The following is a 15490-nucleotide window of genomic DNA, read 5'->3' as shown; positions in this document are numbered from 1 at the left end:
TTGATGTCACATCCCAAAACCTGTAAAGTTGTCACAATTAGTGACTTAAGGCTGATAATTCTTTTTTTTGCCCCCTCAGCAGAAGTCTTAATTCAGAGTGACTTGTACCTCCTGCCCTTCTACCCGTACTCCACCCAAAACTATGTTCCTGGCTCTGACCACATCTGGAGACAGTGATTCACTAAGGAAAAATACTGGCCCTGCAGCCAAAAAGGTTGGTGAGATCAAACTGCCCAGAGGACACACTTCCCTTCAGAGCTGCCACTGCACTGCAGTCAACCCGCGGGACGCTCCAGGGGTGGAGCTGCTGCTCCTGCTCTTGGCTGGAAGCTGCTGCACCTTCCACTGGGTCAGCACCCATCCAAGAGACACAAAAAGGCATTTGTCTTGCTAGAGATTTTTTTTGGAAGTACCACTGATATTAACAATCCATACTGAAAGGAAAAAAACAGAAGTAGGCACATTATTCACTCACTAGGGGTTGATTAGCACAGTGACACTGTATATAGATATTCACACATATGCTCCAGCACACAGAGCCAGGGACCTACCAGTTTTTCTTCAGCTATTTTCTAAAGTCAAAAAACAGATTCATGAGACTATAATGGTCTTACCACACTGAAAACTAAGATCCTGCTGAACTCACCCGAACAGAAGCCTATTGTGGTACAACCATGCATAATTATTGATAAGGGGCCCCAAACTTTTCCTTCCATCTTTTGAGGCACACTGGGCAACCAGAGCATTGTAAAGTTGCAAGGTATCTCAGGTTACTCATTGGACAGTGCACTAAACTCCCCACATGACACTGAAAGCTCAAACTACCCTTCCTTTTTGCTTCCCTCTCTCCCCCAAAGTGGTCCTCTCCTGCCATCACAGAATCATGGGGAAAAAAAAGGAACATTTCTGATAAAAGTCCGTGCCACTTGGCCTCAAAAATAAGTTGGGACTAGCAGCAAACTGTGTGACAGCTCTGAAACAAAAACAAAAACAAAACCAAAAAAACCCCAAACAAACAAACAAACAAAAAACCCCAACAAACACTGAAGAGGTTCACAATGGTCAGTATCACCCATACACAGTACTCACCAAATGAAAATATGTATAAAGAACATCTTCTTAGAGCAAAATAGCTTAAGACTACTAGGTGCTAACACAAGCATACAATTAGGGAAAAGACCAAAAAAAAAAAAAAAAAAATTTCAGTGAGGTGTCACCAGAACGTAAAAAGAAAAAACCCAGACTCAGAAGCAGCCAAATCTTCTGTAATAGTGGGCTTCACAGCTTTTCTTTGGTTGGAGACTAACTGAACATACCAAATAAACCACAAGCAGACCCTGCAGAATGTACAGCCTCCATTGCCAACTTCAAAACTTACGTATTTTGCAGCTTTAAGAGAATTCTTGTGTCATTTTACATTATGTGCAGTGCCAACAGGGTTGCTAGGCTCCAGCCCAGCCACGACAATGTTTCAGTTGCACAAATTTTTCTTATGAAAGGCACATGTGAATATCAGTGGTGGGCAGTAACCATTAAATGATACTGATGAGCTGAATGTGATTTCCAACTTGGAGAAATAAACCTGAAAAAAACTTCATCTTTCTGACCTGATAAGGTAGAGCTAAGCCCCCTTGAAACATCTTCTATTCAAAGCACAGTGCTCTCTAATTAACCTAAAAATAACTGTAGACAAAACAACCATCAGCTTTCAAGAAAACCTATATATGAGAAGTCAGAGCTCAGAAAATTCAGAGAACACAGCCGACATCAACAGCCAAAAGAGACACTGTTTCTGCCTGGCATGGCTTTGGCGCTCAGAAGGTCTCCAGAAACACCTTTATGCCATCACTCACAGGTTTTGCCCCAACTAAAGGACAACTTTGCTGGTGTAAGCTACACAGCTTCCACCAATACCAAAAGCTGGAACATCAGACCCAGGCTTGTGTTACTATCAAAACACTTGTAAATGAAAACTGGGGAGACTTCAAAGGTCATCCCAAACGTATACACTGTGCTGCACAGCACAGCCAGAATCTATGTGTATCAATGCAGGGATTTATTTGTATCACCTGAGATGAATAACCTTGGTGGTGCCAAGGCCACCTGTCTGCAGGAGATGATGAACCCCTCAAAGGACTCAGTGCTGTGAAGCTGTGATCTGCCAAATGTTGCAACAAAAGAGCATCAAGACAAAGCTTGCTGCAAGCCGCTAAATTAAGAGCTTCCAGGTTCAAGCAGATTCCTCCTCTGACAGTTTCCTGAAGCTAAATTTTTGTCCCATATCCTTCCTTCAGAGGGCGGCTCAACACTTGCTCCCACAGAATACACACTGGGAACCCTCTTCTTAAAACAGGGTACACAGGCAAGTATGTGCAACTGTGGAGAGCAGAAATTAAGGAAACCATTCTGAACTCCGGGTACCAGTGGTAATACTAAAAATAAGAGCATGGTAGGCACAGAGTATCTGCTGTGCCTCAAAGGACACTGGGGGGATACCCCACAGTTCCAAATAAACAAATAAACTGTGCAGTGTTGGATAAACATCAGCAGGACCTCTATGATGGTAATGCCTTTATAGTGATCTCCTTCAACATCATCTACCCAGACATGCTACACAGAAGGCAGGACACACAGTTGTTCTCCACCTTTCTCCTCAATTTCCACAGTTGCAAGGTTGGGGGGAATTCCTTTAAGGCTGACAACAGCTAAATCCAAACAATCCCTGCAGCCACCATGTGCTGCAAGTTAGCTCCCCAGAAGCTGAGCATCAGCTTGAAGGACAAGTTTGGACAAGATGACCTACAGAAGTTTCTCCCAACCTCAAGCCCTTTCTGACCTCCACTGGGTCAGCAAATGCCACAATTCTGTGACAAGGACAGCAGTGTGGTTCAGAGCAACATCCTGTACGTACTGGTCAAAGTGACTACCATGTAAGAGGAAGAAGATAAACCTGACTTCTGCATCCTCTTCCCCTGCTGCCCTGATAAGCCCTGCTTGGGAACTTGAGATGCTGAAGGGGCAGTTTGAGCTTGCCTCTCCTTGTCTTCTGCCTCATCTGGAAATTACTTTCTTCCTTCCCTCATGGCATACATCCCCTCTTAGCAGGGATGCATTCTCACTGGAAGAAAGTCTGACCTCAGCTACCACAGGAGCCTGTTCCCTTGAGAGCACTCTGGCTGTTGGTAAAACATATGGGAACAATTTTTTCAGGCTGTTTTAGGCAACGCAGCCAAATGGCTCTATTGCACATACCCATACAGGATTTCTACAGGTTTTAATACTTTAGATAAGAAAATATGACTACAAAAACAAACAAAAAAAATTAAAATTCTACCTCCAACCATCTTTCAAAGACTGTAAGGTAGCACAGACCAATCAACAGCCTTTAAAAAAGCATCAGAAAACACTTTTCCTCTGTACTTAGAATGCAAATTTTTTATTATGTTAATACCTTGCAGCAATTAGAGCATGTTGGGGAGTAAGTTACAGGACAAACTTTTCTGGCCTAATTCTTTACTTAGGGCCATGGGTTGTTTTTAAATTGGTTGAGCTAGAAAATTGGGACAGGGATGGAAGTCAAGGCTTCCCAGGAGACAAGTGCAACCACTTACTGTCCTTTAACAATAAAAGCTAAGAATACTAAGAAAGAGTAAAGAAAGGAAACTGGGCAGCAAGAGGGAGAAGTCAAAGAGCTGCTCAATCACAAATGATGGCAGTGTCAGATGATTGGCACGAGCCTGGCATTATCCCACACCTCACTTAAGGCAGCAAGTCCCAACAGGACTACATCCCTTGTGATACACCTCCTGCTCTCCACAGGTGTCTCACTCAGTTGCCTCATTTTGTTCCAGTAAGCATCACCCTATACTGAGGCATGTTATATTTACCATCTAGCTGTGGAAAAATATGGGAGAAATAATAATGCAGGGGTTTTGGTTTTTTCCTATTAACACTTTTAAGTTGTACAGTATTTTCTGCAACACCCAGATTGAAGACACTTCTGCCTCCAGTGTAGTGAACAGGAGCTTCTTGGTAATGCTGAGGAACGACCCCTCTGAAGTGCCAGTATTTACCCTTCCCACTATCAGCTTTTCTCCCAAAATACAATCATATCAGCAGGCTTATATCACTGACAAAGAAGAGTAGAGCACGTTGGGCTTTTCACCTGTGCCTTTCATCCAGCTTCCTCCTTCTTCCTCACACTATAACTTATTTTAACAAGAACAGTAATTCCCTAAGATAAGTCAGCAAATATTTTTGTAAAGAGCAGCTGCAGGATGTCTGCCTTGCACAAATTAAATTACCTAGTGGCTCAATCCAGTGCCTTCAACAGACATTCTTCTGTGGTAGCTGGGTCAGACTCAGTGCATTTCTGCTATTGTGCCTCATGCTCTCTATTTTCCATTTACATATGCTCCACTCCAGAGCGAGGGAAGGAAAATGTTTATACTTGTGGGTGGGACTTTGGATGCAGATTAAAGTCAAGGTGCTATATTTACTGATCTTTTAAAGTAATATCTGCATGTTGAAAGGGAGTCAAAGTTCTTAAGAAAGATCAAAGTCCACATGAAGCAACCACAGATTAACATAAATATATGCTGAAATGCTAACACAGACTGGCAAAATTTACTTGCATTTTCCCTGAAGCAAGTAATTTTGCCTAATAGGGGAGTCAAAACCATGAAAACTCTTCTTCACCTTTATGTAGGGCACACTGCAGTACTTTGTGTTGGGGTGAATGACTCTTCAGACTAATTTTGCAAGGCTAGATTAATACTACTGTATTGCTCATGGCTTACAAGCTTTTGAAAGGTGAGAGCTACATCCTCTAAAGAAAAAAAAAAGGCAGTATTACTACTTAACTCAGACTTCATCAAAGCTAATCCTGCATTTCTTCCTTCTTATTGCAGTTGACAGAACTTTTGTTGTCTGACAAATGAAAAGCCAACAAGCAATAAAGTGTATGACCTTCTTTTATTTGACTAATTACTATTTCGGTAAACAGATCACCTATTTTTCTTGTGGAAGCATCAACGGCAGCACCAAGAACACGAGAGATGTTGTTTCATGAGGGCAAAGGACAGTTTTGCAGATTAATCACAACCCTGTAAAACAGATGCCTGGCCTGTATTTACAACCCCGACAGTGCAACTGCTTTGGCAAGAGGTGCAATTAAAGCAAGTGTGCAGGCAGTCACCAGAAGTCACAACCCAGTCACGGGCTTTGCCAGCAAACTACAGGCACAACAGAGAAGACATTGATCCTGCACACTTTACGTTCACAGGGCTGCGTCTACACCAGGCGGGATAAACTGATCCAGTAGAACACTGCTGTACAAAATTCAGCTGGCTTGGACCAGAAGAGGACCCAGGTTCTGAGTTTTATCAAATTTCCTAAGTCAGCAGCAAAGCACCTTTGATTTGGTTTCCTCACCCGACATACTGAAGTTGTCAAGGTCCACAAGACCACGGTAAAGCTCAAACGACTTTCAGGAATGCAGCCTCCCTCCTTTGCATTTTGTATAAAAGATTTCGTCTCTACTTAATAACAAACACTCAATGAACAAACCTTTAAAGAAGGGTGCCCAACGGCAGCCCTGCCTCTGAAACCTTCATCGTTTGCAGCCTCTGGTGCCCCGGCAAGGCGGACAAAGCGCGCTCCCCGGCTTTCACACAGGGAACCCCCGAGGAGGGACTCCCCACTCCCACCTAGGCACGGCTTCAGAGGCTGCCCCGCCGCAGGCAGCGGGGCAGGGTCCGCACCGCCGACCCCGCTGCCCGAGTCCCGCGGGGTGCCCGCCACGGGGGAGGTGCCGCCGGTGGGCGCGGGGCTGGGGGGCAGCGCGGCGGCACCGGAGCCTCCCTCCATCCCCCGCTGCTCTAATGAGTCCCAGTCATCGCCGAGAGCCCGCCCGGCTGCGGACAGCCCGAGCAGCACCGCTGCAGCTCGGCGGCTCCGAGTTCCGCGCCGGCCGCAGCCACAGAGGCCGGGAATTTGTGGGGCGCAGCTCCCTCCCGCCCTCCCTCTCCGCCAGCCTCCCGCTCTCCGGGCGCTGCTCCTGTGAGCCCCCTGCAAACCCAACTACTCGAGGGAACGAACACTTTCCGAGAGACTCCCGCCGCTCTGCTGCCGGTATCCTGCCCGACAAAAGCGACCCCACGCTGCAGAAGGAGTAGAAGGAGGATCCCACCGGCCCGCACTCACCTCCGCCAAGAAGTTGTCCATGGTGGCCCCTCGGCCCGCCGGCGGGTGCGCAGCGCCGGGCACCAGCCGCGCACCATGTGCCGCTCTCGTCCTGCCCGGCCCGGCCCGGCTCGGCTCGGCTCAGCTCTCCCCACCGAGCCGCCTCAGCCGCCGCGCCGCTCCATCGCGCCCCAGCGCCGGCACCAGCCCGCAGCCTTTGTCCGCCCGCCCCCTCAGCGCCGCTCGGCCGGGCGGTCCCGGCAGCGCATAGCCGCCGCGGGGAGCCGGCAGCGGGGGTGACTCGGAGGAGAAGGACAAGGAAAGCTCCCGCCGCCGCACGCTCCTGCCCGGGGCCGCCCCCGTCCCGTCCAGGCGGAGCAGAGGCGGAGCCGGGGCCGCGCCGCTCCCTGCGCCGCGCTCAGCCGCGCCCCCGCCCCGCCCCGGCCCGGCCCGGCCGGAGTGCGGGCAGCGCTGCCGGGGCTCCGCGCTCGGCCTGGCCCGGCCCGTCCTAGGTGGCTGCTGCCCCCGGTCCGTCGGCCCGGGCTCCTGGGGACTCGTGCCCGGCTGTTCGGGGCGCGGAAACCCGCGTTGGAATGCGGAGTGAAAGGAGAGCGGGGGCTGGAAGGGGAGCGGAGGCTCGCCCCGGTCTGGGGGCGGCTCCGCTCCCATGCCCGGCAGCGCAGAGCAGTGCAAAGCTCCGCCATCCGGAGAGTGGTGCTGCCGGAGGTAGTTAAAGAATACGTACCTGCAGGGTTCTGCTGCGGACAGGCAGCCCTTAGGTAAATGTGCAGTAAACTTATGTAGGAGGTATCCTCAGCCTTATCCGTGTTCCTTTGCTAAACACATCTTGCAGCCACTCACTGAGACATCGCTGCAAATGAAAATAGTCCTCCTTTATATAGTTTTCTAGTCCTTTACATTTCCGCAAAGCACATTTAAAATGCTCAGGTTTTGGAGACATATCTTGTTAATAATTTTGTGCTGACCCTGTAGTAGCTAAAAGCCCAAAAAACACAGCAAAGGAGAATCAAATCTTGTGAATACTGACCTATTTCTTTCACACTGCAGAAAGAAATGTACCAAAAAATAAGTCACAGCTATAAAGAAAAAAGCAGATACAGTATTCTGCTTTTATTTCACAGGCAGAACGCTAATAATGGTTTGAGAGCTTAAACATGTGAGCAGAGATATGGGAGACCAGATCTTGATAGCAGAAATAATCATCAGTCTGCAACTCTCATTTTTTAAGATGTCATGGCCAACACATAGAGCACAAGCACCATGAAAAAAAAACAAGTTTAAGATTAGATACACAACACAAGGAAAAACTTTCTAGTTTCACCTTTGTGTCAAAAAACCACTTTTATCTGAATAAGAAGGAGAGCAGGTAAAAGATGTTTGGCCTTGAGATAGATCATGTCCAAAATGGGGTTGTGCTGGTCTTGGAGATTCACACAGTGACATCCATGAAAACTGAAGTGCCGTCAAGGTTAGCACTGGGACAAACCAACAGAAGAGGGACTTTATAACAAACAAGTACCTGTTGGAGCCTACATGGGGGCTGTGGCTGCCTGTCCTATCACACAGAAACAAGGTGGGGAGAAGTTTTCAGACAGAGAGCAACTGCCTTGGACATGGCCAGCTCCTAGAGACCAGCAGCTCTCCCCAACTCACCCTTCCCATGGCCAGTGACAGTGGCTTGTGGCAGAAAAAACTGAAACACTTCCCAGCTTGCTTGTAGCACAGCACAGAGACCCTTGGGCAGCATCCCTGTTGCAGCTTGCCAAGCCCAGCTGGGAGATATCCTGCTGGACACCCTGCAGCACCCTGAGGGCTGCTGGGGGATCAGTCCTCTTGTCACCCCCCAACATCTACTCCTAGGTGAGCAGGTTGTACCTTCCTAGAGTTGCTCTGAAACTCAAGACTTGCAAGGGATTTAACCTGAATTCACCTGTCTACACAGTATCAGCTCACACAGAAGTTTGCCTAAATCATTATTTTGCTGTAGATTCTAAAGTATAAACTCCAGTGTGGGAGCTCTGTAACTCTATTCCAAACTACTGCACTTCTAAAGTTATTCCAGGGAAACAGGGTTTTTTTCCACAATCACTGTGCCAGAAAGCTTCCCCTCTCATACAAGCCCTAGTTTGGCAAGGGCTGAGTCAGATTGGAGGCATTTGTTAAATTATTTTGACTTCTGATTGAATACTTTGTTTGACACCATGTTATCGGAATGTAGTGTGCATGCCTGGCTACTGCCTTGTACTCAGGTCTGTGAAACACAACTGGCATAGAAATTAATGAAAACCTTGAACTAGTCATCTAATAAAAGTGGCCTGTGTTTTTTTAAATGAAAATTTCAGTAAATTACAAGAAAGCATTACCAATAGAATAGTTTTATGCAACCTGAAAATACATTGCAGAAAGAATGAGTATTCTCTTGTGGTGGGGAGGCATTGCAAAATAGTTGTTAAACTCCTAAGACTTTGTTAAGGTTTAGAATGACTGAAAAGTTGCAGGAAGGATTGCAGGGGTAGAACAGGATTGCAGGAGTCACTCCAACAAGCTGCTTCCTTTTCTCCTTCTATGTCTTTTTGTGTCAGTTCTGCTCACAGTTTGTAAGCCATGGCATCTGTGTTTCATAGGAAAGGGGGTTTGAAACATGGCGTTTCCTTTTCCTACTCTGAAAATGACCCCAAACTAGTCTCTTACTCATTTTATGCAATTGTTCTGGAATTTGGAAAACCCCACAGACACAGTGTATAAAGCTCCATGAACATCTGGAGACTTGGCCAGTTCTGCACAGCTCCGATTTTCTTTTAATCGGTAGAAATTCCTTCACTGATTGTGTGCCTAAGGTAAATTGCTTCCTTTTGAAGCTGCTCACATGCATGCCGGCTCAGCTTTCAGCTCGGATGAGGACCAGGAATGGACCAAAAGCTCACTTCCACCTCCCTGATGAGACACCTCCCAGACTGTGAAGATCTTACCCCCTTGTGTGGGTGGTTGGTGGTGAGGTGTCTGGTCCCTGGGCCCCTTTCCTTGCTCCAGCCTCTCTCTTGCTCCATGCAGCAGAGCTTTGGCGTTTGCTAGGTTGGCTTTGCTCTCAGCTGGTCTGTTAGGCTATTTCAGTATCCCTCAGTTAAATTTGCTGCATTACATGGGCCAGGACTCATCTTCACCCAGTCTTTCTGATCTTTTTTCCCCTCCCCCAATAGTTGCTATAGTCCACATCTGACCAAAGTGTCAGACAAAAACAGACATCTCTTCCTTCCTTAGATCCCAAAGTATTAGCAGCTGGGGCTTTTGTAAGACCCTGGACTTTTAAAACAGATTTAAATTACTCCTGTCTTATCAACAATGCTATCCCATTGCATGCAGGTTTCCATTTCTGCTCCAAAGGCAAAATCAACTTAGTGGCTAAAGCCCAGTTATCTATAAATCATATGTTTCACCTGAGCTGTGTTTCTTCACAGGGAATTTCCACACACCAGATTTGTAGGGCCTTTTTAAAAGATTTATTGCATGTATTACAAAGTTTGTAGATGTGATTGCATCCCGACAAACCCTTAACTCCTTCAGTACTTTGATACACTTGGTCAAATTCTAGATGCACCTTTTTAAAGGTAACATTCCCCCCAATTTTTATCTATGAAAACCATCAGGGCCATATGAGGTTTGGTGGGTCCCAGGGCTGGGAGAGTTGGAGGCATCCTGGGTGGGTGATGGCAGAGCCTGGCATTCAGGGCCCATCCCACCACCCCAGGCAAAGGCACTGGACCATGGGGAGATAGGGGGAGCCCTTGGGAGTGGACAGGGATGGTCAGGACTGGCGAGGCTGTAAAAGTGAACGTGTTTGAAACCAAACAGATTGGGCTGTAGCAAGTCCTTGTCTTCACTGCATCTGATTGTCCATAGTGATGGTTTCTATACATTTCACAAATCCTGCTCTCTTTTCAATATGCAAAGACTTGCTCTGTTGCCCAAACCTTAACACAAGATCTATGGGGGGCATCTTTATGCTAAAAACTTTATGTTCAATGATTTTTTAGAAAGGCTGATGAATTTTCATTGCATGCATATGATGCTTTGCTCTTTCTTAGTTTATCTTATTTTTAGCTGCCATTTTCCCCCCGTGGTATCTTTGAACTGAGTGATTTAAGCTTTTGCATGCCTGACAGGTTTATTGCACAAAACCTTTTTTCACCCTCTGGAGGAGTTTTCTTTTCCCTACTCATGGCACTGAAGTAGGCTATCTGCCTTAGCCACAGCACTGCTGTCCCTTCTGTAAGGCATGTGGATTGATTTCAGTCAAATAATTAAATGATATATTCAGTTAATTCAATCTTATTGATTAAAAGGAGCCTAAATTAACATTCTCTACTCACCAAAATGAGGCAGTGTGTTTCTTTGTTCACAGCTCAAGGGCTCATTTCATCCAGTATTATCTGTAAAATCTGCTCTCAGATTGTTCCCCTTGGTGTCTTTGTTCACAGCACATATAATTTTTCAGCAGGCTTGCTTATTATCTATATTTCTGATGAGAATTTCTGTTTCTTTAAACTTACTCCAAAAGAGGAGTTTTATTCCCACTCTGGGACTGCTACTGCCCTTGTCAGCTCCTGTCAGGTTTTAGCTAACCAACTTTTTGTAGACAAGATGCTGGGCGTTGACAAATGTTTTTGCAGTGGGTGACAGTGTACAGGCAGACTGCTGGCACAGACCACAATTTTCTACCACACCAGTTTTGAGGAATGCCCATTTCTTATTTGGGATGTACAGATCCAAAGGTGTTACCTTGGAGCTGGATTGCCATATGACAGCACATTTAGCACTACCAGGTTAGAGTCTGGTGAAGGCCATAAACTATGTGTGGTTATTCTCTGCTTCTGAGCAGAACCTCTACCTGGGAGATTTTAAGTTTTAATTTCCACATAAGAAAATGTTCTCTATTACAAGATTTCAGTATATGATTTCACAGACTCCAGACATTTTTCCCAGTGTCAGAGCCATATCCTCGTTCAACATCTGGAAGCACATATGAAGGCAGACAGCTGTCTGACTCTGTATGTTTTTACCCATTTCCTGAATTCTACTCAGCCCCTTTGCAGAGCCTTTCTCTTCAGTGCTTACAACCCTTTTTCTGCCTTTTCCCTCCATCCTTTATATCATGAAGTGACCTGCTTCCTTCTGGGCCCCTCAGGCAGCGCCACTGCTCCTGGTGGCATCCTATTCCCTGTGTGCAGCTTAGTCCTGGTGTTCTGAGCTTCATTGACCCTTCATCTCATTTAAGATTGATGCTGCACTTAGTTGTCACCAGCATCTTTTAATCTAGTTGGTCTCTTGCAATCTTACTTGCAACCTATTCATTTAAATTCTCTTTATCAGCTTGGAATATAGGTTTTACAGAAGATGCCAACAAAGAGAGAGTTGTATTGTACAAGAGCATTGGTTTATCACATAAAGATACTCATTGGAAAAAACCAGTGAAGTGACAGCAAAAACTGTCTAAAAGATTAGAATCAATTAAGGGATAAAGTAAAACAGTAGTAAAACATAAGAAAAAACATTAAAAGGAATGAAAGCTTTTCTCCTCTTCTGAATCAGACCGTGAACACATTTTCCTTGCCTTCTCCCAGGAAGCCTGTATGAAGACAAGTGTGTGTGAAGGCAGCTTGTAGTTGCAAACCCTGAAGTCACAGTTTATGACATGTTCATTTATCAGGTAGTCAGACAAGTGCAAAACATCTCAGCACCTCTCTGAAGGTCACCGCCCACAGAGCAGGGCCAGAGGGGAGCCCACGAGGGCACCTTTTGTTGCCTCAGTGCCGTGTAAGCCAGGTTAGTTCAAAACACTTCCCCTAGCAGTTTAAACTAGGTCATCCTTGTTCTGCTGAGGCAAACAAGCAACACCCACACTTTACTTGCCATTGGCAGTGCTATGGAAGGAAAAATCTTCTGTAAAAGGGCATCAAAGCCCAGCAAGGGCCAGTCCTACCTTAAGCAATTGGCACTGTTCAGACAGCAAATATAAATCAAAGGCTGCCTTCTCCCTTGTGGTGTCAGGCCAGTTTAAACTATGCCCATGCTCTCTCCCCACCATTTATTACTTCCTCAGCTGTGACGTGTGAAGGGTAAGCCTACCTGAATCCTGTAGCTTGGTGCCTTACAAATTATTTTCCAGATATCTCCCACTTCTTGTGCTTGGATTCCTGCTGGGGAACAGTTTCAGAATATGCAAACTCTGTGCCCTCTGTGGAAAATTAAGGTAAAAGATATGCTCCAAAAACAGTCTTGGTGAAAAAGGATCAGGATATAGGACTAGATTAGTGCTTGTCTGAAATGCAGCCTCTGAAGTGTACCTAGGATGGGCAATGGGCCACCAGTATGATATTTCATTCCACAGATATGCTCTTATTTTCCTGCACTCCTTACTTGTGTAGCATAGCTGTTTTATCTCTGTGGATTGATGCAGCAAATGGGGGATGGAACAACAGATCAAAACTTTTCTTTTGGTTTGGGTTTTGATTTTGTGTTTGTTTTCTTGAAACAAAAACTTGTAAGAAAAAGTTTTGATTCTGATCAATTACCTGAGCAGGTTCACATAAATACCTCGCAAACAAATATTGTTGCAACATGGGTGAAGTACAGGAACAAGAGTACCCTGCATTGCTGCTAGTATTTGTTCCTTGGACTAGGTCACAGCTTTAAAGAGCCAGGAGGAACAACTTTCACAGTCTCTCGTGCTTTGGAGAAAGTTTATCTGTTTCACATATTTAAGGCTTTATCAGCCTGAGGGATAATTGATACTTTCCGTCAGTGCTCTTCTGTTAAAAGGTTCTTTCCATGCATCTGCTATGGTAAGAAATATTCTTCCCCTTTGCCCCTAGATTCCTTCCTGTGTTTGAAATCAAGAAATCCCATCATAGCACAGGAGAGCTAAATATTCATTTCAAAGGAGACAGAGTTTCCCACAAAGTCTGTGAGGGCTTAAATGACAACCACACAGTCTTAGTGAGACACTCAGAATACTGAGAACCTACACATTTTAGAGGAGAATGTTATTCAGAAGTTTTTGAAAACAGTATTTAGTAATATGAAAATGAAATGGAATGATTGTATCTTTCATAATCACATTTACAACTTAGTGAATCTTGTCTGAAATTATCTCAAAACCTTCTCTGGTCTTGCACTAATGTGGTAGGTTCAATTTTGGTAGCTAAATTGTTGCCCAAATACTCTTGTTTTGCTTTAGTATATTATTGTGCATAATTTTAGGATGTGTTTAGGTCTCAGTCAAACTATAACTATGCAGGTTTGCCTATTTACTGAATGCATTCAAGTGAATAAACATGCCATTTCTTTGTTATAAACAAAAGCAAAATTCCTGGCTTACATCAGTCTGTTGTCCCAGAATAGAATCAAAGGCTGCTGAGGTAGCTGAGGTCCCTATTTAGAAAGAGGAAAACCTTTGTTTTGTGTACACAGACACTGAGCACTCCAGTGTGAGATGCTGGAGGAAGCTGGGGGTTAGCAAGCCCAGTGCTAGCTACATTCTTGGCATGCGGTCTCTCTGTAGCACTATTTGGTGTTTCTATTTACTTGCCACATATGAGAATTAGTAGGCTGCAAAGACATGGTAGTCATGTTTAGTGCAAGGCTGGTTAAAGGATATGTGAGACTTCATCTTCTGTTTCCCTTGATTCTTATCCCAACTGTTTTACCATTTACCAGTCCCCTAACACCCATAAAACCATAGCAATGCAATTCTTTTCTTAGCCAATGAATTACAGGATTTGCACAGGATGCAGCAGCAAGCTGTAAACAAAAAATGAAGTAGAAAACAATTCCATAAAAACAGTTGTTAACATTTGAGCAACAAACACAGTAACAAACCTGGTATTTTTCAACAACCTGACAGCATCAAGCCTTCTAATTCCAATGGGCTTTCAACCGGAAACTGGGAAATAACCTGCCTTTGGATTTTGTAAATTCTTTCTTAAAGCAACAAACACCTGTGTGTTTGCACTACCAGAACTTTGTTCCTTTTTGCCTTTTCTGCCCAGTTGCTACAAATAGGTACAATGGAATATATTGACCAGTGAACCCTTTTCTCCCCTTCCTCCCCACAATTGGTTCAGAATTCCACAACTGGAAAGATTTCTTTTCTTTGTATCTGTGGGCAGAAGTTTGAGTACAACAGTGTGGTGTATGTGGGATCTGCCCTTCAGTTATGTTGGTAATTTTTTCCCTTGGAAAGCTACTGAATATTTGCTAGAGGGTTTTTCTTTGCTCAAAAGCATTCTAAACCCTTTTAGAAGCCCTGCAACACAGCTAACCCTTTCTGCATCTATCACAAATTCTCCTTCAAGTGTAAAGACTTCAAAAGCAAGTGTAAATCTCTTCAGAGAGGAAGCCAAGAGTGATGTATTTGTGGGGCAATCCAAGCAGAATCAACTCAGATGGAGGGAAATCACCTGGAGGATGAGCAGAATAGTGCCATCGCTCCCAGTCACAGTTAACAGTGTAAAAACTGCAGAAGATCAAGCCTGTGCTCTGTGCACAGGTAAAACTCTGCAGCCAATGTTCATCTCCTGAAGACTAATCTGGCAGAAGGACTCTGCCTAGGCTGGAGAGAGAATCTTTAAATTCCAATCTAGACTAAATTTCTTAGTGGCAACAAATCTGAAGGACATTTAGTCCTGACTAAAAATAAGAATGCCTGGCTGAATTCAGTGCAGCCTTTGCTACTGACTGACCTGAATAAGCTTTACTAATTGAAAGGGACAAGTGGATCAACTTTGTAGGTACTTTTAGTGAATCAACTTTTGCCTAGAAGCACCAGGAGAAGGTTTCCTCTTATCTTCAGAAAAATAGGTGGATCTCTTCTCAGGGAAAAAGTCAACATTAAAAAACAAGCATCAAAAGATTGAGCTGAGTTTTGTTAAGAACCAAATGTGTGCTAAATTAGGGTTGTATGTTTTGCTTTTTATTAATGGCATCCTCAGAGGATACTGACTCACTGGATGACGGAAGTGTTTGTGGCTTGGGACCAATCCTGAGTCACTCATCCTAGAACTAGGGAAGCTCTTCTCTTAATATAAGGAAGCTTCCAGAATCATTTGTCATGTGCTTCAATACTAAGAAATAGGGGCAGCAGAGCACTCAAGGGCTATCTAAAATGGAACAAGTTATCTTGTGAGGTTATTCAGCTACTGGTGAGGTTTTCTAACAGGGAACATTCAGGATTTCATCAGCCTTTGAGTACTGTTCTTTCTCCACTCAGTAGAACCAGTGTTTGGTTTTT

At 44.9% G+C, this 15490-nt stretch overlaps 1 protein-coding gene across 1 annotated transcript in view; it reads right to left on the bottom strand.

Annotated features, from left to right (window-relative positions):
- MYO10 (myosin X) overlaps positions 1–6536 on the bottom strand; it is a 162113-nt gene extending 155577 nt beyond the window's left edge. Inside the window, exon 1 of the mRNA XM_059854426.1 lies at positions 6205–6536. Coding sequence (XP_059710409.1) covers positions 6205–6225 — 21 coding nt within the window. The 5' untranslated portion in view covers positions 6226–6536. The remainder of the gene's footprint in view (positions 1–6204) is intronic.
- Positions 6537–15490: the final 8954 nt, after the last annotated feature.

This window comes from Haemorhous mexicanus, chromosome 1 (genome assembly GCF_027477595.1).
Source record: "Haemorhous mexicanus isolate bHaeMex1 chromosome 1, bHaeMex1.pri, whole genome shotgun sequence".
Lineage (NCBI taxonomy): Eukaryota > Metazoa > Chordata > Aves > Passeriformes > Fringillidae > Haemorhous > Haemorhous mexicanus.
Note: the sequence above shows the minus strand (reverse complement) of the source record. Positions and strands in the feature narration are given on the sequence as shown.